Here is a 20910-nt window from a genome sequence, read left to right on the forward strand (position 1 = left end):
CAGCAATGAGCAGCTGAACTGGTGTACCCAGTTAAGACAGTGTATGTACCCAATATTATATATATGAGAGAAGTAACAGGTCACATTTTGCATCATTTTTCATTGCTTACAGCAAGGAATATGTACAATAAAAAACAATTCTGTTTGACATTTATTAAAAAAAACCAAAAACAAACAAACCCACAGATAAATTCTTTACAGGGTTTTTTTTCCACTCAGAACATTCAAATGTTCAGCCTGTATTTGCCAGTCCATTGAACATTTATTTTTACAGATAATAATAAGAATCTCTCAGAACGGGAGGAGCAACAAATCAGGAATCAAACTGGGACCGAGGCAAAATGAGCAGCACCAAAGGGCGGAAACACAGGTGTTATAACAAAGGCCAAACTATAAATACACTGAGAAGTGACAAACAGGTGAGGAACGAGATGCAGGTGAGAGTAACACACAATCAGTCACAGTCGGGGCTTTGGGGAGGGCAGACTGGAAGCTATACTAACATTCACAGTTAAACAGATAAAAATAACCCCAGAGACCTACACAGACCCGCATACACACTGAACAAGTCAGGAGTAAGGAAACACAAAGGGAGGAACAACCAGGAACCCTCGGGAGGCTGCCACTAATAATAATAATAATAATGTACATCAACCAAAACTAAGATTAAAGTGCAGGGAAAAAAGCACAAAAGACCTAAACTAATAGTTTATATGAGCCAATAATAAAAGTTAAACTTTTGATAATAACAATAAGCTAACACCACCAACCATATAAACAGAGTAAAGAAAAGAGGATCCCTGTGATTAGATGCCAAGCTAGCCAAAGTAAAAACTAGGCAAGTTTTGTGTTTGAGGAAGATCTTTGACTGTAATCTATTTTTGATTAAATCAAGTTTAGCGAGTAAACTTTACTGACAAATATTTCTAAGAAACAGTAGCAAACAGGTTACTGTTTGGTTGGCATAATGTGGAGTCCCAAAATGAATTAGTAATAGAGTTTAACAAAATCATTTAATTTCGGCTTTACATTTACGTCATTTTTATCCAAATATTCATGTTTTTGTGTTATAATAGCCTTGTGAGTATTGCACAAGAATAAATTAGGTCTCAGTTAAGATAAAATGTTAAGTTTTTTTCTGTATTTTTTAAAATGGTCTTCAACAATAGTCCTCCAGACTTTCTAAAGGTTTTTCAAAGACTTCCTTTCAGGGAGGCATGTGACTGGCATGTTCAGACTGTGCTGAAGAATAAAGGTGGTCACACCAAATGTTGACTTTCAAGCCTTATAGAACTTTAATACTTTGTTTTGGCCTCCTTTTCTGAGTTTGTATATACATTTGCACATGTTTCAATACATTGCTGGATCTATTTCCATTTTTTCAGTAACATATAAAAAAATGAAGGGTGACTCAAAACTTTTGCACAGTACTGAAGCACAGATCTATTAGTTTTAAAAAGGTTAAATAAAACATAAACTTGCTATTAATGCAACAAATAAATTCCTGAAATTTTTTAACTTTAGTCATCAAAGTTTCATCAAACGGTCCAAAGAACATGACCTGGATAAGCGAGCACCTACACCGTCCAAAAAACTGTTATATTTAGAATAGTATGTAGAAGCTGAAAAAACCTAAATTGTGTTTTTAATGATAAAACTTGTAATTTTGCTCAGTTAAAACTGTTTTGAATAGAGATGAGACTGTGAGAGGTACGGAGTTAATATTTAAAAGTACAAAACCTAGTTCATATTTTCCTCATTTTTAATTTGTGTTTTTAAAATTCTGTTTAACTCAGTTTTATTTTATCTGACTCCACCTCCCAGCTTCTGCAGCACTCCCAGGCCTTTCTCCTGGTATTCTTGTCTAGTCATCCAGAAGGATTCTTTGTCTTTCATGATGTTAGCCAGCACAGCACCGCCCATGAACACCATGTGTTTTCTCCTGGGAGGGTCCTCGATTCGGATCTTGAACTTCTGCAAGGGTGAAGAGAAAAGTCAGGAGAGGTCATTAAAACACAGAGCCCTGATATATAAGTACAACAATTCTTTCCTTTAAGCCTTTTTTTATATTCTGTGCTGCTACGAAGAAAACTGCTAAAAGAGAAACGACCTCAGTAATGAGGTTAACAAAATAAACTTTCAATTTCTAGATATGTATTTAATTAATATGACAAATGTCACACTTTATTGGTTTGGCTTTAAAACAACAAAAAGTAAATGCATTTTGGTATTTGTAATAAAATAGCCCAAACTTATTTTTAATACAAAGAAAAAGAGATAACATAACCTTAAATGTTGCAGAGCGTCAAATGTGGAATTCAAACTGAGCTTTTTCTAAACTTTTAACTCATAAAGATATTTAAATTCAGAGAGTTAATATCACAGCCAAACTGGACCTGCTGTGGAAAAACCTGCATGCAAGTAGCCCTCAGGTTCAGTGAATAAAACAGAGCATCTATATGAATGCCTGGTGACATTTATTAAATAACTGGAAAATGTATTCTATAAACATTTCGTCAGCTCATGATACAGATGACACTGATCATCAGTAACATTATATTTATGCAAATGCACTGAAGAACGCCTTACAGGCTCTTAATCGAATCCATTCTCTACTGACATTAATATGAAAGCTCTTACTGATAGTTTCTCAGTGTCTCCCTTGAGCACTCTTTCCAGGTAGAGCTGCTTGATCTCCCTCTCGAGCCTGGATGGGAGGCCCGGGTACATGGTGGTCCCCCCGGACAGAACAATGTGCTTATAGAAGTCGGCCCTGGATGGGAAAGCAGACGAGAGACGGACCTGATCAAGGCGTGTTTGCAGTAGTTCAGCTTCATTAATTAGAGAAAAGTGAGGGAGGAGGATTGGACCTGAGGTCAATGTCTGCAGCCTGGATGGTGTTAAACAGCAGCTCGGCTACTCCAGCTCCCTCCACGTTGATGAGATGAGGCTGGAAAAGAGCTTCAGGAGCCCCGAATCGTTCTCCGCCCACCTTCACCTGCCTGCCATCAGGAAGCTGCACAAATGAGAGGAATCGGTTATTTTTTCTGCCATTTCTCGACTTTAGGAGGCAGAATAAATTAAAGCTTGCTCCAACGTACTGTGAATGTCTCCACCAGGTAAGTGGTCTCTGTGGCCAAATGCTGCTCTTGCTCAATGTTGTATGCCACATAGCAGAGCTTCTCCTTCAGCATGCGCACGGTCTCAAAGTCAGCAGTGTGGTTGAAGGCGTAGCCGCGAAGTAGCAGGAGCTGATGGGAAGAACATTTTTTTCACACATATGTTTGCTGTGAAATTGTACATATACTTTCCTTACACTAAAAAAAACCCAACTCTTTGCCCGATCACTGATCTTTCCAGCTCACCTTAATGAGGTAGCGTGTGACATCACGTCCTGCGATGTCCAGCCTGCGTGTAAGGTGGGGCAAAGAGAAGCCCTCGTACACTGGACAGATGTGGGTGACGCCGTCTCCTGAGTCAACTACAACACCGGTAAGCAAACCTGTGGACAGAGTCATTTAACAAAGCGGGAGTTAAAACTGACCAAATATCCAGTCAATTGCACCGTTAACAGCAGGTCAGGATTTAAACCCTTTATTTTTGTGCAGCGTGTCGCGCCCTCTCACCCTGAGCGTACAGAGTGAGCACGGCCTGGATGGCCACGTAGATGCCGTAGAACTGGTACTTCTCAAACATGATTTCAGCGATTTTCTCGCGGTTTTTGGTTGGGTTCATGGGCGGCTCAGTCAGTAGGATCTTGGATAGAAAACATACACAAACTCAATAATAATCTAGTCCTTGTACAGTTTTTTTTCCCATTCATTTCCGTCTTTGTCTGTCTTACACGGGTTCATACCTTGCATTCTTTTGGGTTGATGTCCAGGCATTCTGAGCCAAAGGTGTAGTCCCACAGGTGGAGCATGTCCTCCCAGCAGCGCACCATGCCATTCTCCATGGGGTAGGACATCTCTAGCATGGAGCGACACTCGCTGGCCTCTTCTCCCACCATTAGGTCCTGGTGGAAAAGATGACAGGGACAGGAAATATTAATGGTTTTGTTTTTGCTCTTCTTTGTCTGACCTACAACAAAGTATAGGTTTAATAAATAATAATAAAAAAGCATCAGTTTGATTTTTGTTGTTTCTGTTGAAACGTTTTAAATATACTGTATAAAATATTAAGTTACAAACATGCACATCCATACACAAGTACAAATATAAGACAGCTATCCTGGGAAACCTGGTGTTTCAAGTGAACACTAAATAAAAAATCTATGAAAATGTGATGTTTATTACACAACAGCTTGCCTTAATTTGTTTACTTATTTATTTGTACCAATGACCTTTTCATGCTTTCTCTGCTCCGATCCTGCAGGGATTATCAGGTTAAAAGGTCTGAATGATCTCAGGTTACACGAGTCTATGAACTCAACAGTCTCAGCATCTTAGGAAGCTAGCAGGTGTGCACTTCTTTTTTTTTTTTTTTTTTTTTTTTCTAAATGACATCAGAAACAGCAGTATGCGACATTACGTGATGGCAGAGCTTCAGTTCATCCTTTGTCATTTTTTTTTTTTTTTTTTTTTTTTTTTTTTTAATAAATAGGACAGGGGGAATGAATGAGAGAAAGAGGGGGAGAGAAAGAAAGAAAACCAAAGGGGAGAAGAGACGGTGAGAAGGGGGGGGAAGAGAGAGAGAAAAAAAAAAAAAGAACTCCTGGGTCACCTGTATGGAGAAAAAAAAAAAAAAAACAGAAAAAACAAACAGAGGAGACAGCAAACAACAAAGAGCAACATAATAATAGAGAAAACAAAGCACCATCACAATAAACTAGCTAGCCATAGATATCAATATTTACTAAATAATAAACGATATTGTGCAGCACGCAAGATAGACAGCGCACAGTGTGCTTTGAGGTAGCAGCCAAGAAAGCTTTAGTCCGCGTCTGTGAATACCCATGTGTGCATACCTGTGTGGATCAGCATGCTTGCATTCCAAAGGTTCCTTCATGTAATGATCTGCTAGAGGGTGTGGGGGGGCCACAGCCCCGTCCTCCAGGGTGTGAAGCGGGTATGGAGGAGATCAAAACTCCAGACATCCAGAGGCCCCCAGAACACAAGAGACCATGGAAGACCAACAGAGGGGCAGCCGCGCCACTGTTCCAGTAAGAGCTGAGGAGAGTCCCAGATGAGGGCTCGCCCAGCAGCCGCGGAGCAGAAGTCAGGGGGAGTTGCAGTGACGCGCCCGTGAGCTCCGCCGGCCCCCAGCTGCGCCTGAGTGACCGAGCCCCAGGCCGAGAGGCCGGGGGCACCCCACCTCCAAAGGGGGCCCGAGCGAGCCCCAGGCCCCAGGCCCCGACAAGCGGCCGCCAAGGAGTGAGCCGGTGTGTACCCGGACGCCCACCCCCAGACACAAAGAACCACCAACACACCGACACCTGAGGGAGTCCGCCACCGGCAGGGGAAGTGGTGGTGGGTGGAGATAGGCCTCCAAACCTTGGAGGGCCTGAGGTGTCCCCAGAGAGGTGGCGTCTGATACCCAACCTGACATATAGACACAGACATACAGGCACACACAGACACAAACATCCATTCCCATCCTCATGCTCTCATATGCACTCACTCCACACTCAACCAACGTGGAGACAGACATAAAGAGACGCTGTACACACAATCACACTCCCCAAGCGTACTCTACAAACCGGGTCTAGGTACCCTTGCCCCTGGAGGGGGGAATTGCACCCAGACCCAGGTGGTGTTACCCTTTTCCCTGCGGTGGGGAGAGGCAGACCACCCCGACTCCGCAGCAGCAGGGAGGCCCCACACCCCAGACCGCAGTCGGACGGCCAACTCCTCCTACTAGCCCTCCCGCTCCAGCAGGCCGCAGAGAATGGGGGTGGGAGAAGACTCCAAACCTCCCTCCACCCGCTCATTGTAGTGTTGATGCATATGTGTTCTAAGGTGCAATTAAAACCCAGGAGGGCATGGAGCTACCTGCCATGGAGCAGCAGGTAAGCGCATGGTCCCTCCTGCTAGCCCTCAATGACTAAGTGTATTTAAAATTGAGAGGTGGGCAACGACGTCAGGGGTGAGGTATACACCCTGATGGTGACTTGGACTCCGTGATTGTGCCCACCCCCAAGATCCTATATGTATGTGTAATGAGAGTGTGAATAATGTGAATGTCTAAGTTGTGGGATAAAATTGAGGCAGAGGCAGCCAGAAGGGGACAGGGGGGGGGGGGGGGGGGGGGGGGGTAGCCTCCTCTGCACCCTGGTGACATACCCCCACTCCAAGGCCCTGCATGTGTGGGTGGTTGTGGAGGAGCGGGAAGAGGGAGGCAGCTGGAGATGGGGAGGGAAGGAAGGGAGGGGCAGGTGACCCCTCCCTGGGGCCAGCTCCCCCGCTGACCCCAGTAGGCACTCCCACCCTCCGCGACCCGCCAGGGAAGGGGGGCCCAGGCCCATCAGACCGGGGCCCAGTGCAGTAGCGCCCTCCAGCTCCACAGAGCCCTGGACAGTCCACCCAACCCCACCACAGAGAAAACTGCACCCACCCCACCATCCACACATCTTCCAGACTACATAAGACGGTAAACGCCCAGGCTGAGATCTTCCTCCACCTCTCCTGTATCTCCCCCTCCTGCAGAGAGTTCCTGAAGAGAAGAAAGCTCCTGCAAGATGTGACCATCCCCCCCACCAGATGAAGAGCCCCCCAGGCGGCTCGACGCACCGGCGGCACCCTGCTCCAGGGCCGGGCCCCCATGCACCCACCCGCCCACAACCCCGGCAACACACCAACCAGGACCCAAGCCCCCGAGGCCCGGCCCGGGCCCCAGCCCAGAGACGGAGCGCCCCCAGAACCTCACGCCCATCCCGGACCCACCCAGGGGCAGCCAGGTTGCCAGGTCAGTAACCCACGTCCGTCAGCACAGACCCTCTCCTAGCCCCGCTGCACGCAGCCGCGAGGAAACAGTCACCTGAGAGCCAACAGAGCCCCCAACCGGACGTGACCGCTACCCCGGGTTGAGCCCCCCAAGGAAGATGCCTCCGGGGAACCCCCCGGCGCCCTAAGCCTGTCCCTACCCCCTCACCAATCACAACAGTGAAGGCGGGACCAAACTATGACCCCCCCACCCCTACTAGGTGATGGAGCTGATAAAAGGGGCCCAGAGCAATTGATCTAATGTGGTGGCAGAGGCTGTGTCAAGACTAATGTAATCTAATAGATAATTTCTATATTGGTTAGAATTAAGATTATTTTTATTTTTCCAGTTCATGAGGACTGTTTTCTTGGCTATGCATAGGGCAGTGAAGATCATATGGGCTATATTCTTTTCTGAAGTGACATTATCTAAGCTGCCCAACAAACACACTAAGGGGGAAGTTGGAATGTTACATTTCAGACACTTTGATAAGTCTTCACATATCTCGCGCCAAAACTTTTGCACTGGTGGACAGAACCAAAGAGCGTGGATGTAATTGTCTGGTGTATTGCCTTGACAGTGTGAGCAGTTGTTGGAAGATGTAAAGCCCATCTTGAACATCCGATGACCTGTATAGTGCACTCTATGAAGTATTTTGTATTGTATTAATTGCAGACTGGGATTTTTAATTAATTTGAAAGTTTTTAAGCAAATCTGAGACCAGAAGTTTTGGTCTAGGTTGACTGATAAATCTGCTTCCCACTTTGCAGTAGGAAGGGATATTGATTCATCTAATTTAGAAAGTGTTCTGTATATTTTAGATAATAATTTGGGGGATTTAAGAGTAAGAAAATGTGCCGCACTTAGTGGTGTTTGTAATTCAACTTGACTGAGGTTAAATTTCTTTTTTACTATGGATTTAATTTGTTGATATTCTAAAAACCTTGTCTTGTTGATCCCATATTGTTCAACTAGTCTGTCAAATGGAATAAATTCTGTTCCCTCTAATATATGTTCTAAGTATTTAATTCCTTTACAACTCCATTCTGGGAAATTAATCATATTATTGTTTTGTAATATGTCAGGGTTATTCCAGATAGGTGTACGTTTGCATGGGATTAATGAAGACTCCGTTATTTTTAGAAACTCCCACCATGCTGTCAGAGAAGAGCTGATGTTGATGCTTTTAAAGCATTCATGTCTTTTGATGTTTGAGCTAATAAATGGTAGGTCTGAGATCTCTAGATCCTTGCATAGTGCCTGTTCAACATCTAGCCAGGGCTCAACTAAGAAGGTATGTTTTAACCATTCTGAGATGAACTGAAGCCTGTTGGCTAAGAAGTATTGGTGAAAATTAGGCAGATCTAATCCTCCTCTATCCTTGGTTCTTTGTAGCGTTTTTAAGCTAATACGCGGGGGTTTATCTTTCCAAAGGAATTTGGAAATATATGAATCCAGAGATCTGAACCAATCTTGTGATGGTTTGTTAGGGATCATCAAAAATAAGTAATTTATTTTTGGCAAGATCATCATTTTTATAGTGGCGACCCTTCCCATGAGTGATATGGGTAAAGATTTCCATCTAGTCAGATCGCCTTCTACTTTCTTTAGAAGTGGGATGTAGTTTAGTTTAGTTAAGTCTGAAAGCTTAGGAGAGACATTAATACCTAAATATTTAATATTTCCGGATTGCAGTGGGGCAGAGGAAGAATTATGGAAGGAGCAGTTAATGGGGAGAACTGTAGATTTTGGCCAGTTAATTGAATAATCTGAAACTCTTGAAAACCAGTTTATTAAAGTAATTACCTCAGAGAGGTTGGTTTGTGTGTTTTGCAGAAAAAGCAACACATCATCCGCATAGAGACTGATTTTATGTTCTATGTTCTTACATGTTATGCCCTTAATTGTTGTAGCCTGTCTAAATGCTGCTGCTAGAGGTTCGATAAAAATTGCAAAAAGTGAGGGGGAGAGTGGGCATCCCTGTCTGGTGCCCCTCAGGAGACAGAAGCTGGAGGATGTCTGGTCATTTGTTCTGATACGAGCCGTTGGGGAATTGTATAATATTCTTATCCAGTTTATGAAAGAGTTTCCAAAACCAAATTTGTGTAAAGTTGCGAATAAAAATTTCCAGTTAACTCTGTCAAATGCTTTTTCTGCATCTAGAGATAATATTATGGTTTCGATGTTTTTATCGTATGAGTAGTCTATTAAATTAAGTAATCTACGAGTGTTTGTTGAGGAGTGCCGACCTTTTATGAAACCAGTTTGGTCAGGATGAATTAAGAGGGGGGTCATTTTCTCTAATCTCTTTGAGAGAGCTTTGCAGATTATTTTAAGGTCTACATTTAAAAGAGAAATTGGACGATAGCTTGAGGGAAATAAAGGGTCTTTGCCTGGTTTTAGCAGGAGACTAATGTTGGCAGAATTCATATTTGGTGGTAGTCTGCCCTTTTCCTCGATTTCCTGCAACATGCTGTGGAATACTGGTGCCAAAATTGTCCAGAATTCTTTGTAGAATTCTGCAGGGAAGCCGTCTGGACCTGGAGCCTTATTATTGGGCATACTTATCAGGGCTTCCTGGAGTTCACTTGGCGTCAGTGGCGAATCCAGTTCCATTGCTTGACTGTCTAGTAATTTTGGAAGAGTTACGTTGTCAAGAAACAGATCAATTTCATTTTTAGATGGGTTTATTTGTGGTGAGTATAAAGTTTCATAGAAATCCCTAAAAATGTTGTTTATTCTTCCAGGATCATATATTGTGTTCCCCGATAAATCTTTAGCAGCACATATAGTTATTTTTTCTTTATTTATTTTTAGCTGGTTAGCTAGAAATCGACCTGATTTGTTACTGTGTTCAAAATTCTGCAAGCGAAGTCTTTGTATAAGGAATTGTGTTTTTTTATTAATAGTTTCATTTAATTCTAGTTTTGTTTTGCATATTTTGTTCAATGTTTCCTGATCTTGGTGGGACGCGTAGGCTTCTTCTAGTGTTTTGATGTTTTTTTCTAATTCCTGAATATTTTTGTTTTCTTCTTTCTTTTTGTGTGATGAGAAAGAAATTATTTTACCTCTCATCACAGCTTTCCCTGCTTCCCATAGAACAGAAGCAGATATTCCGGGAGTGTCATTAAAGTCTAAATATGAAGTCCATTCCTTTTTAAAGTATTTAATAAAGTCTTCATCTTTAAGTAGTGATATATTAAATCTCCAGTTTTTACTTGGCGTAGTATTATTCTTGTGCATTAGTGTTAAAGATACAGGAGCATGATCGCTGACAGCTATAGGATGAATCTCAGTGTCTGAAATGTCACACAGCAGTGAGCTGCTGACCAAAAAATAATCCAGACGAGAGTAAGAGTGATGAACATGCGAGAAAAAAGTATATTCCTTACTGGTGGGGTGAAGAGAGCGCCATGCATCGCAAAGACCAAAGTCGTTCATATACTGTTTGATTATATTTGTGGACTGCCAATTACGCTGAGTTCCTGTTGTGTTGAGCCTATCCATTTCTTCATTTAGTCCAAGGTTGAGGTCACCGCCAAGAATGAGTGTGCAATCAAGGTGTTCAGAGAGTGCACTAAAAAAACCGTGGAAGAATGAGGGTTCATCAACATTTGGACCATATATACTAACAATACATAGTTTTTTGTTCAATATTGATAGTTTAATAATTAGAAATCTACCCTCTGGATCTATAACTGTATCGAGTACTGTAAAATTAACATTTTTATGTATTAAAATTGCTACTCCCCGTTGTCTAGAATTATAACCGGCTGCAAACACGTTAGGAAACTCAGGTGTTTTAAGTTCGTTTAAACCTGTGACAGGTCTGTGAGTTTCTTGTAATAAAACAACATCTGCCTGTAGTTTTTTAAGCTGGTTAAATATTTTTAACCTCTTTCCTCTGGTGCCAGCTCCATTTACATTCCATGTGACAAACCTCAGCATGCCCTTAATTGTGCGTGTATGTCTAATGATGTATGCTGGGTGTTTCGTTTAGACAGGTGGAGAGAATATGGAAACATCCCTTGTTTATAAATAGAAAGAGAGAAAGAAGTGTGGTGAGAGACTCCATAAGTCTGACTATGTGTGTGAATATTCACTAATATGAACAAGCGTGGCTTGCTTATGTGTCCTGCAAGTCTGTGCGTGCTGTGAGGCTGTTGTGAATGTGCTGCCGTTGAGCTGATGTGTTTGCGTGATCGTGTTGTGAAAATATGGAGAAATAGAGGGTGTTGTTTGTAGGTGAGTGGGGAAGTAGGTGACCACAGCAGTGAAAGACAAGAGAAAGAAAGAAACCACATGAACTGTGAGCGACAACAAAAAAAAAGAAACAGGTGTGCACTTCTAAGACGCTTTAAGCTGAGACACAGGAAGTTGATGAGAACCAGAGATACAGATGATCAAGTCTCAGGATGTGTATCTAGATCTTATAGATGGCTACACCAATCAGCTGCAGCATTAAAACCATACAATTTCTTTCATTTATCGAGTCAAAGGTCGCTGGAACCTATCTTAGTTGTCACATGGTGGGACACAGGGTACACCCTGGATATGCCACCAATCTGGCACTGGGGTAACAAACACTCCACATTCAGAGGCTCCAGACACCACTGTGCCATCTCGAACATTAAAACCACCTGAGTAATATAGTGCAGGTCCCTGTATTGCTGCCAGAAAAGCTCTGACTTTTCTAGACGTGGACCTTGAGAGTCCTGTGGGTTACTGGGTGGGACCATTGTGGTTGTAGTCTATGTTTTGGCTATTTATTATGTTCTTAGTAGTAGTTTTTGTAGTGTTGCAGGGCCCCTTATCCTTCTTGGGAATGCTGTAATGCTTCGACACCAGGTTTCTCAATAGAGCACTAAACTGTAACAGGATGACTCACCTGGTTTTAATGCTGTTTGCTTTTAATAGAACTCTGCACACAGTAGATGTAATTTCCCCATTTCCCTTTATTTCATCTTTTTTTAATGCTCCATTCTGACTTTAGGTTAACTGAAAGACCCATGTGTAGTCCTTTCATTTACATCAATCTTACCTTTATCTCGATGTTGCCCACTCTGGCGGATGATCGTATGATTGGCCGGCCCACCAGGGCCGGGAAGATGTGCTTTGGGAAGTTGGAGCCGGCAAAACCACACTTGACAAACTGCACAGGGATGTGAAAATGAAACTGAGAGCCAGTTTGTGTTTGTGTAGCCCTGCATTAGGGTTAAACGTATTAATTGTACTCTTGCACTAAAAGCCTTTTGTGCAGGTAAAATTCCATTCATAAATCAGGTTTGTTCCTCTTAATCTGATGCTGGGATTAATCTGCCTCCAAGGACCTGACCTAGAGTGTATTACTGTAATGCATTTAACAAATTGTTTCTTATTTAACAGACAGTGGCGAGAGCAATTTCATCACGTTTACTGGCACTCATTTGGAAAGCACACACACATTGCTTTCCAAATGTATGTGTGTGTGTGTGTATATATATATATATATATATACACACATATATAATTTTTATTTTTTTTACGCAGCCTTTAAACAGCAATAGATTTACCAAATTTCCCATGCTTTCCTAACTGCTATAACTACTCCTCCTACTACACTGTCTTAACTTGTCCATGTGGGCACAGACACACATTCCTTAGCCTGGAGGGATGCAATGCATTCCTAACAGGGGTAAAAACATGACTGTTTCTGGTTGCAGCAGGTAAAGTCTGTCAATGCGCATCTTCCTCCGGAAATCAACCACTGAGTGCCACTTCTGTGATTTTATCTCCTCTGATAAGTCTCTCTTCCTGGTTTTTGTCCAATGTCTGCTCACTTCAAAGCACCACAGCCATTTATGGTGGTGTGCGCATTCTGAAGGCAGGAGTGACAAGTCCAGACAGATGTGGAATCACACAGCAGTGCACTTTGTCTCACACCCAGGACTTCTTCACATATTTGCCATTAAATGATCCAGATGATTGACAATAAAACAAATAAGATATTTTGATGCAAAAGGTTACTTTGCATCAAGATATCTTAAAAAGACATGCAGTTAACATGATTAGTAATATTTTTCACGCTAAAACTAAATGCTAATGGAAAGAAAAATAAAAGACAACATCCAGCACTGTTAACAGGATATCTGACTATGTGGTAATATGACTGTTTGACTTACCCCTGTCCCATTGTCACTGACCACCACTTTCCTCCCCTGGCTGTCCATTCTTAATTAATATTGCAAAAATCAAAATACCCCCACCCGTCTGCACAGGAACCTCACTGACACACAGCCGATTGTGTGTTATGTGCAGCCCTAAGATTGCACATAAGTGTAGCAGTGGCTAAAAAGTGACAGGTCTGTTTTGCTGCTCCTTCTGGTGTGGGTGGGATTACTGAGCGTGACAACACCCATTTTTGTGGTCAGGCAGGAAGAAGAACTATTCTACACTGTGTTGTTATGAGATAAGAAAAGAGGAATTTACACAAACATGTGACTGACATTTTGCACATTTTGCATTTCACTTACCTCTAAATGTCCTTTAGTCACAGCTGAGGAAACATTTCTGTATATGTTCACTTCGAGGTTGGTAAAGAACTGTTTGTTTGTTGTTTGTTTGTTTTTGTTGCTTTGTAGCATAATACTATACAATATGTTGGAGGTCTGATATTTATTAAGTTGTACTATATACCATTCGTTCATTTTTTTAAAGTTACACATCCAATATCTGAGTAGTTTTAACCTATAACAGCCTGACGGTGCAGAACTTTTTGAATGGCAGCAGCATGTTTTCTGTCAGTGCTGACATAGTTTTAAACTGAAATTACAGAGCAACATATGATTAAAAGGTATAGTTTAAATGACTATTTGTGTTGTTATCTTTAATAACAAGATAAAAACAGTAAATCATTTGTAATTTCCCAACTTTCAGCAATTTCACAACATTTAACGTGAATCCAAATTATGGGTGAGTGCCAGAAGAAACCTGTTTCAATATTTTACCTTTTTTTCTTTGTTTTGTAATCCCTGTAATGACATGGCTCCTTTCTGCTCGTCATGCAGCTTGCTTAGCTTCTACTTTCAACTTCTTATAGGTTTAGGGTAAAAAAAACCGTCTATTTCCGGCCGCCATCTTTGTTTAGTTTGAGAACCTCATCTACAGAGGAGCAAGTCTTTTTTGTGAAAGACAGACAGCATTTGTTCCTGGTAAGTCAGGTAAGTCTCTCCAAACAACATTTCAACATATATATTTTTTTATGGAAGCTGCAGACATTTGTGAATTGTGCCTTTCTCTTCAGAAACCTATGCTAGCATGGTGTCTGTTAGTATAAGAGTTAGCTAATAGGCTACTATCTAGCTAACTCTTATAGCTTATAAGAGATAGCTAGAACTAACTAACTATCTATCTATCTATCTATCTATCTATCTATCTATCTATCTATCTATCTATCACAGATGGCTGTATAAACTGTCATGTGAAAAAGACCATTTCCACAGTACCCCCTCACTGCTTTCATGGGAATTTAGAGGGCTGGTATCAGCCACGTGCTGCAGATCAATTGCATTTGACTAATTGATCAAGAGCATTTGTGAGCTCCTCTCTAAAAGCAGAAGTTTTGGCATTTTGTTGGGCTGCAGCATACATGTGTGTAACATAATGCCTTTATCTTCCCAGCAAAAAGCCACTACAATGCTCACAGTTATTTTAAAACGACCTACAGCTACATCTCAGAGTCTGCAGGTCTCAGTTAGCATTTTAAATGTTCAATTAGACAAACTTTTGATAAGAATGGGCTGTTTGGAAAATCATGGCAGCACAGGTTAAGTTTGCAAAATTGCATGTGAACAAATCAGATGAGACCAAAGTGCAGATGTTTGGCTGTGATGCACGGCACCACAAATCGAAACCAAACACAGCATATCAGCTCAAACACCTCATGCACAGTGATGGAGGGGTGATGGTTTAGGCTTTGCAGCCACAGCACCTGAACACGTCGCAGTCACCGAGTCAAATTCCTCTGTTTATTAAAGTATTCTAGAGTCAAATGTGAGGTCATCTGTCCAACAGCTAAAGCTTGGCTGAAACTGTGTCATGCAACAGGACAATGATGTCAAACAGAGAAGCAAATCTACAACAAATAGTCTGAAAAAATAAAAGAATCAAAGGGCTGCAATGGTCCAAAGTCCAGACCTCAACCTGATTGAAATACTGTGGTGAGACAGAGAGCTGTGCATAAATGAATGAACTGATGCAGTGTTGTAAAGATGAGTGGGCTAGAATTTCTCCACAGTGATGCGAGAGACTGATAAGTCACACAGAAAATGATTGCTTCAAGTTATTATTAACATAACTACATAAGTCCTGGTATTGCAATTGTAACTGTAACCCACTGCAGAGTAGTTTAAAAAACTCTAAATTTTTACACCTTATATTAATATGATACTTAAAGGCGTATTCAACAGGCTATATCTGATTCTTTGTAAGCCTTGAGTAAATCTGTGGCTTCATGCTGATTTTGTTTGGTGAAAAAAGCTCAAGCCTTTTGATATTGAAGGTGATTTAAAGAAAGACAAACAGTGTATTCATACTGATCATAGCTAAAAAGAGACTGCATCGCTTTGGATAAAAATAGGTTCATTTATTTACACAAAACATTACAAAATACACATTTATCATTGAAACGATACTTTATGAGAAATGATGGTCGTTAAGAAAGACGGCAAACAGTAGGCCTTTGCGTGTGTCGTTGTCATGAGGACAGTCTCATGCCTGATTAGGTCTCACTGTTCTCAGATGTAATAGGCACATTGAGTTAAGACCGACGAGTGTGTTTTATTCTCTCTGATTCCTCTTTCACCTCTGCTTTGGCTCCTGCAGGAATTCGTCATCATCAGAGCAGCTCAGGAGCATTTCCAGCAGATTTCGATCAGCGAAAAAGGTAAAACAGCCCACAATGACATGGTTTGTATTTTAAGCAGCATGTGTGCACGGGTGATGAGTTACAGTTCAGTCTCTCTAAACGCGTTGCTTGTTATTGCATTGCAAAACAGTGATGCCCTTAGTTCCATTTTAAGGCAGTGAAATGTGTTGAGTTGGTACGTCCCTATGTTAACATGCAAACTGCAGCGCAGCAAGACAGATTTTGTACATTTACTGGCTGTTTTTAATTTTAATAAATTTGCCTTTATCATCATTAAGTGTGCCACCACTGGCAGCTGTGCATTTTTTGAATGTAATTTTTCAGGAGTGATAAAACTGTAACACTGTGTGGGGACGTCTCTGCCAGTTCTAGGGGATTTTCACAGTTTGTTTTTGGTTCTTATCTGAAGATAATCAAATGAAACAATGTGCGTGTTAACATACTGACATACAGTAACAGCCTGCACAAGGCATTTTTCTTTTTGTACCTTCCATAAAAACTGAGAAATTTTTCTCTACCAAAATAGCATTCAACCTTAAAATATTAATATTCACATCTCTTCTAAAGCTCATAGGCATGATCTCTACAAATACTTCGCCTGAGAGTTTGAAACTCAACTGGATGTTTATCTTTTTACAGCACTGAGTCACATTAAACTAATACATAACAGTCAGAGTCATGTGCCATGGTGCTTTTTTTTAAGTGCATATCTTTACTTTGTCCACTCACATCCACGACAAGTGGTCTCATCTTGCCCTCCTCCCACCGAGAACAGCTCTAATGTGTCCGCAGTCACGCTGAAAGTTCAAGTGTCTTTGTAAGTGTGTCTGGGTCTGATCACAGACAGTAGTAAGAGTCTGCCCGTCTGCGACAGAGAGTCCCTCGTCTCAAGACTCAAACTCGCTGTCGCTGCTGACGGAGATCTCCGGGGTGGAGGCCCCGGTTCCTCTGGGCTCGGGCTCTGTGCTGCAGTCGCTGGCCTCGGGGCTGCCCGGGTGGCGAGGGGAGGCGGGCAGCAGGCGGGGGTGATGGTGGTGTCCCTGGAGGGAGCCGTTGGGAGAGCTTTCAGAGGGCAGGAGGGAAGGATCCTGCTGCAGCCTGCATCAGGGGACAGAAAAGAGAAGAAGAGTGAGAAGTCTTGTTTTTAAGAGTGCGAGTGTCGGAGCTGATCTTCAGACAAGTACAGCCACTTCACCTAATTAGTCTCTTTAACTTGACTAAACAGGGTTTCTCTCTCTTTCTGAGTCATAACTTGTATAAAATGTGGAATTTCTGAGATACCTGTTCTTTGCTGAGGCAGCTCTGTCTCTTTGCCGGCGGTTCTTGAACCAGTTCCCGACTTGCGTAGGTGTGAGCCCGGTGGCCTGGGCCAGGTGGCGTTTCCTGGACGGATTAGGATACGGATCTTGGAGATACCACTCTCGTAGCAAACTGCGAGTTCTTTCCTGGGTAAGAATTAAAATGATGTGGATCATTAAAGACTCTACGTGTCTCATATGACGGATCAACCGAAGGTGACGACAATAAAGTGGTTAGTGTTATTTTAATATCATCCTATTAAACCGCAATAATCACTCTTATATGATACCTGGTATAATCACATTAGTCCGGATTTATAAATAGATAAACACAATCTACATTAGAAGCACACATAACAATGTTTATCCACTAAATTGGATCATGCTAAGTGGTTTAATAAGCTGCTGGAGAAGCTACCCCTCCTGAGGGTTGGAATTAAAGATTAACTCTGAATGATACTTCACCACCGTGCCACTAGAGGGTGCTCACACTTTCAGACACACACTTCCAAGAGGAAAAGTGCATTTTTACTTCCCCCAAACATACTATTTTGTATATTTAAAGCTGTACTTTGTATACTTTTACCGATTTGTGATTTATAAACTGCACTTTAAAAGCCAAAAATGTCGCCAAATTGCCTCCTGGGGAACTGCAACAAATCTCATGGCATCAAAATGTAACATTTTCTTTCTTTCTTTCTTTCTTTCTTTCTTTCTTTCTTTCTTTCTTTCTTTCTTTCTTTTGAGTTGAGCTTCTCTGCACATCTGGAAAGCATTGTTAATGTGTCACAAGAAAAAAGTTTTATAAATCTAACAGAAGAAGTCTTGCTGTGCAAACCAGCAGTCTGCAAGGTGTGCATTGGAAACTGTTCTCTTAAACATGGCTACAGAACAAGAAGAGGAATTTTGCTGAAACCACAATTTTAACACAGATCCACAGAGGAACTTTCCTTTTAAACACACACGCAGCTGCATCATACAGATAAGCTTAGATTAGTTTTGTCATATCTGCACAAAAACAGTTTATAATGAAATTATTCAACTTTGGGTTTTTTTTAAAGTAGGAAAGTCTCAGAAATTTCTGATCTGAGGGGAAACCCATGACTCTGACCGTCATCATTTTAACAGCTCAAAGACCAGCCAGCACGAATACAACAGTCATGTTAAAAAGCCCTGATTTATTAGTTAATGTGTAGTTTGCAGAAATGTTTATGCTTGTTGTAGCAGCCTCTGATGGCACTGCAGAGTCCGTGTTTTCCCTCTGTCACCAAAAGCCACGAGAGTGAAACCACAACCCTACCTTGAAGCAGTGCGTCTTCTGCTCGCCGTCCCAGATGGTGCGGGGCAGCGGGAACTTCTTGCGGATGCGGTACTTCTCCACCGGGCCCAGGGGTCTCCCACGGAGCCTCTCTGCCTCTCGGTAATGCGCGTCCAGCCACAGGTCTTGCAGCTTGGCGTGAGACTCGCGCGTGAAACGGTGACTCTGCAGGATTTGGTAAAGAGCCTCGAAGTTCCCTCCATGAAACGCGACCAGCGCTCTGGCTCGCATTATGGACTCGTGTCGATTGAGCGCTTCCCCGGCGGAACCAGGGACGGCGGCTGGCAGGGACCAGAGGAACCGACCGAGGCGCTCGATATCCCCGGTCTCCTCCAGGTTCTCGCACACCCGAGCTACCTGGTCCGGTGTGAACATCGGCAGGGGGAACATCTCGACCTGTTGCTTCGCAGCAGCTCAGAGAAGAAGTGAAGAAGTGGCCAAAAGACGCATGAAATGCTGTATCCGTGCGTAAAGCCCCGCGCGCTCTCTGCCGCTCTCCTTTTTTCAGATGCTGCAGGTTTATTGACACTTGTCTCGATTATCTAGAGCCTGTCTTATGTAACGGAGTTTTTCCTGGTATCTGTGCAAATTGCTTCGGGGAAGCCGGTGTGAAGGGCGTAGGCTGTTCCAGGTTTAGACGAGCATAGGTAAATGAAGAAAGAGGACAAGGAGTCGGCCAGTATTTATAGCGGGATACAATTAGCATCTCTGTGGTTGTTTTGAGAAGGATTATACATCCCGGCCATTAGCCTCTTAGTGGGGGGTACTGTGTACAGAGGTGGCTGGCTGATCAGCTTGTTTGGCTTAGCCTGAGGATACATTGACTGCCAGAATGACTGCAGTGAGCAAACAAGTGAGGTTAGGTTGGTTAATCGGTGGAGATGGACCAGTGGAGTTGGAGCCCTGCTGGATGATGGGCTGGAGGAAACCTGGGCAAGAAAGGGTGCAGGCCACAAAATGGCTCAGTGTCTGAAGAGGAGGCCAATCAAGACTCAAAAAATGCAAAATAAATAAAAAAAATTTGGGAGGTTTTCTGTTAAAGCTGTTCTGCCTTTATGTCACCAGTGATAGTCTGATATCTGACAGTATTTCTGCCACACACTTGGATGCCACAATGAAACCCGGATGTCCCATGATATAAAAAAAAATGTCACATTTGCCTGGACATTTGGCCCAGAGGGAATGTCGGACACAAAGCTGTAGGGATCTCCCCACCAGCTAATACCCCTGTAATTAAAGCAGACATGGTTGCACATCGGCTATCCTCTGCGACCTCTCGTCAGGCCGAGACATAATGAAAACGCCCCTGGACATCGACGTGCAGCAGAGTGACTCCAGGACATGGAATTAATGATCCGCTGCCCGGTTCAATCCTTCTGATCTCAGCAGCTCATTAATCAGTCTGAGGGCAATTCTGTTATTAATCAGGTTAAGGACCCTGAAAGCATCTGTCAGCTGCAATGCAAACATAAACTTTATCTGCACAAAGCACAACATTGAGGAAAAAGTTAGGCTGTTATATAGATGTGGAGTTAGGGTCTGCAAAAAGTTCCTCCGCAGACAGACACCGATTACTCCCTAGAGTGATTTTAACTTTGCATAAAGGTTGCAGTCAGGTGAAGGATCATCTGCTTTAAAATAAGTAGAAGGAGCTTAAATTTTTGTCTCGAACTCTGTCTAGAATAGAGATATGAGCCCAGCAGACATCAAAGGCTGAGCTATGAACATCTGGAGTCTTAACCTTGTGTTCATGTGAAACACAGACGGTCAGGCTGACACATAATTACCTTTGTGTGCACATCAAATGTGCACACAAAGTGCACAACCATGAGATTAACATGAAAATTAGCTTTGAACACCTTTTTTACAAAACAAAAAAACAAACAAAAACTAAGTTTAAAGCCTTTACTCACAAAGGTTGAATATTTTTTCCACAATTCACAACTGCAATTGTCAAAAAGTTGGGACACTGTAAAATGTAATTTTTTTATTTTAAAAAAGGTAAATTTCTCAGTTTAAACATTTGTTATTGATGTTCCCAGTGTTCTATTGCAAATAAAATGTTGTTTTATGACATTTGTAAGGTATTGCGTTCTGTTTTTATTTCCAAAACTCTGTGCCAACAGTTTTGGATTCAAGGCTTGCATATTCAGGACCCACGGCTGCAAAAGAGCAAATGTTTTATATCTTTTAAAAAATGATTATTTTGCCTTGATAAGGTACTTAAGTAATGATTTTAACCCAGTAACCTGCAACCAGCAACTGGTCAAATAAATTAAGGAAAACAAAGTAAAACTTTTTTCTTTCCTCAGTTGTTTACTTACATAACGAGTTATATTTTGATATTACAAGTATTCAGAAATGTTGTGTTTAAAACTTCAAGTGAGGTAAGAGGGAAAAAACTGAGTACTGATTAGCACTCCACGTGTAAGACACAGCAATCATCATCTATGAGATCTCATTAGATT

At 42.1% G+C, this 20910-nt stretch overlaps 2 protein-coding genes across 2 annotated transcripts; both read right to left on the reverse strand.

The window, feature by feature from the left end:
- Window positions 1-133: 133 nt before the first annotated feature.
- zgc:101810 (actin-related protein 2-A) lies at window positions 134-13275 on the reverse strand. The gene is made up of 9 exons (XM_004570675.3): window positions 13083-13275; window positions 11963-12073; window positions 3857-4015; window positions 3627-3756; window positions 3366-3502; window positions 3102-3251; window positions 2871-3016; window positions 2641-2773; window positions 134-1974 (listed from the first exon to the last, which is right to left on the reverse strand). The coding sequence occupies exons 1-9, from the start codon at window positions 13128-13130 to the stop codon at window positions 1804-1806; spliced, it is 1185 nt and encodes a 394-aa protein (XP_004570732.1). The 5' UTR covers window positions 13131-13275; the 3' UTR covers window positions 134-1803.
- Window positions 13276-15523: 2248 nt separating this feature from the next.
- Window positions 15524-19094, reverse strand: six7 (SIX homeobox 7). Its single transcript, XM_004570676.4, has 3 exons — window positions 18425-19094; window positions 17108-17271; window positions 15524-16924 (listed from the first exon to the last, which is right to left on the reverse strand). The coding sequence occupies exons 1-3, from the start codon at window positions 18830-18832 to the stop codon at window positions 16714-16716; spliced, it is 783 nt and encodes a 260-aa protein (XP_004570733.1). The 5' UTR covers window positions 18833-19094; the 3' UTR covers window positions 15524-16713.
- Window positions 19095-20910: the final 1816 nt, after the last annotated feature.

This window comes from Maylandia zebra, linkage group LG3 (assembly GCF_041146795.1).
Source record: "Maylandia zebra isolate NMK-2024a linkage group LG3, Mzebra_GT3a, whole genome shotgun sequence".
Taxonomy (NCBI): domain Eukaryota; kingdom Metazoa; phylum Chordata; class Actinopteri; order Cichliformes; family Cichlidae; genus Maylandia; species Maylandia zebra.

Coding starts and splice junctions, on each gene's coding strand:
- six7 (XM_004570676.4), bottom strand. CDS start 18,832: ATGTTCCCCCTGCCGATGTTCACACCGGACCAGGTAGCTCGGGTGTGC. Junction 17,272..18,424: donor AGAAGACGCACTGCTTCAAG/GTAGGGTTGTGG, acceptor ATTCTTACCCAG/GAAAGAACTCGCAGTTTGCT. Junction 16,925..17,107: donor GCTGCCTCAGCAAAGAACAG/GTATCTCAGAAA, acceptor CCCCTGATGCAG/GCTGCAGCAGGATCCTTCCC.
- zgc:101810 (XM_004570675.3), bottom strand. CDS start 13,130: ATGGACAGCCAGGGGAGGAAAGTGGTGGTCAGTGACAATGGGACAGGG. Junction 12,074..13,082: donor TCAGTGACAATGGGACAGGG/GTAAGTCAAACA, acceptor ATCCCTGTGCAG/TTTGTCAAGTGTGGTTTTGC. Junction 2,774..2,870: donor GCTGCAGACATTGACCTCAG/GTCCAATCCTCC, acceptor TTTCCCATCCAG/GGCCGACTTCTATAAGCACA.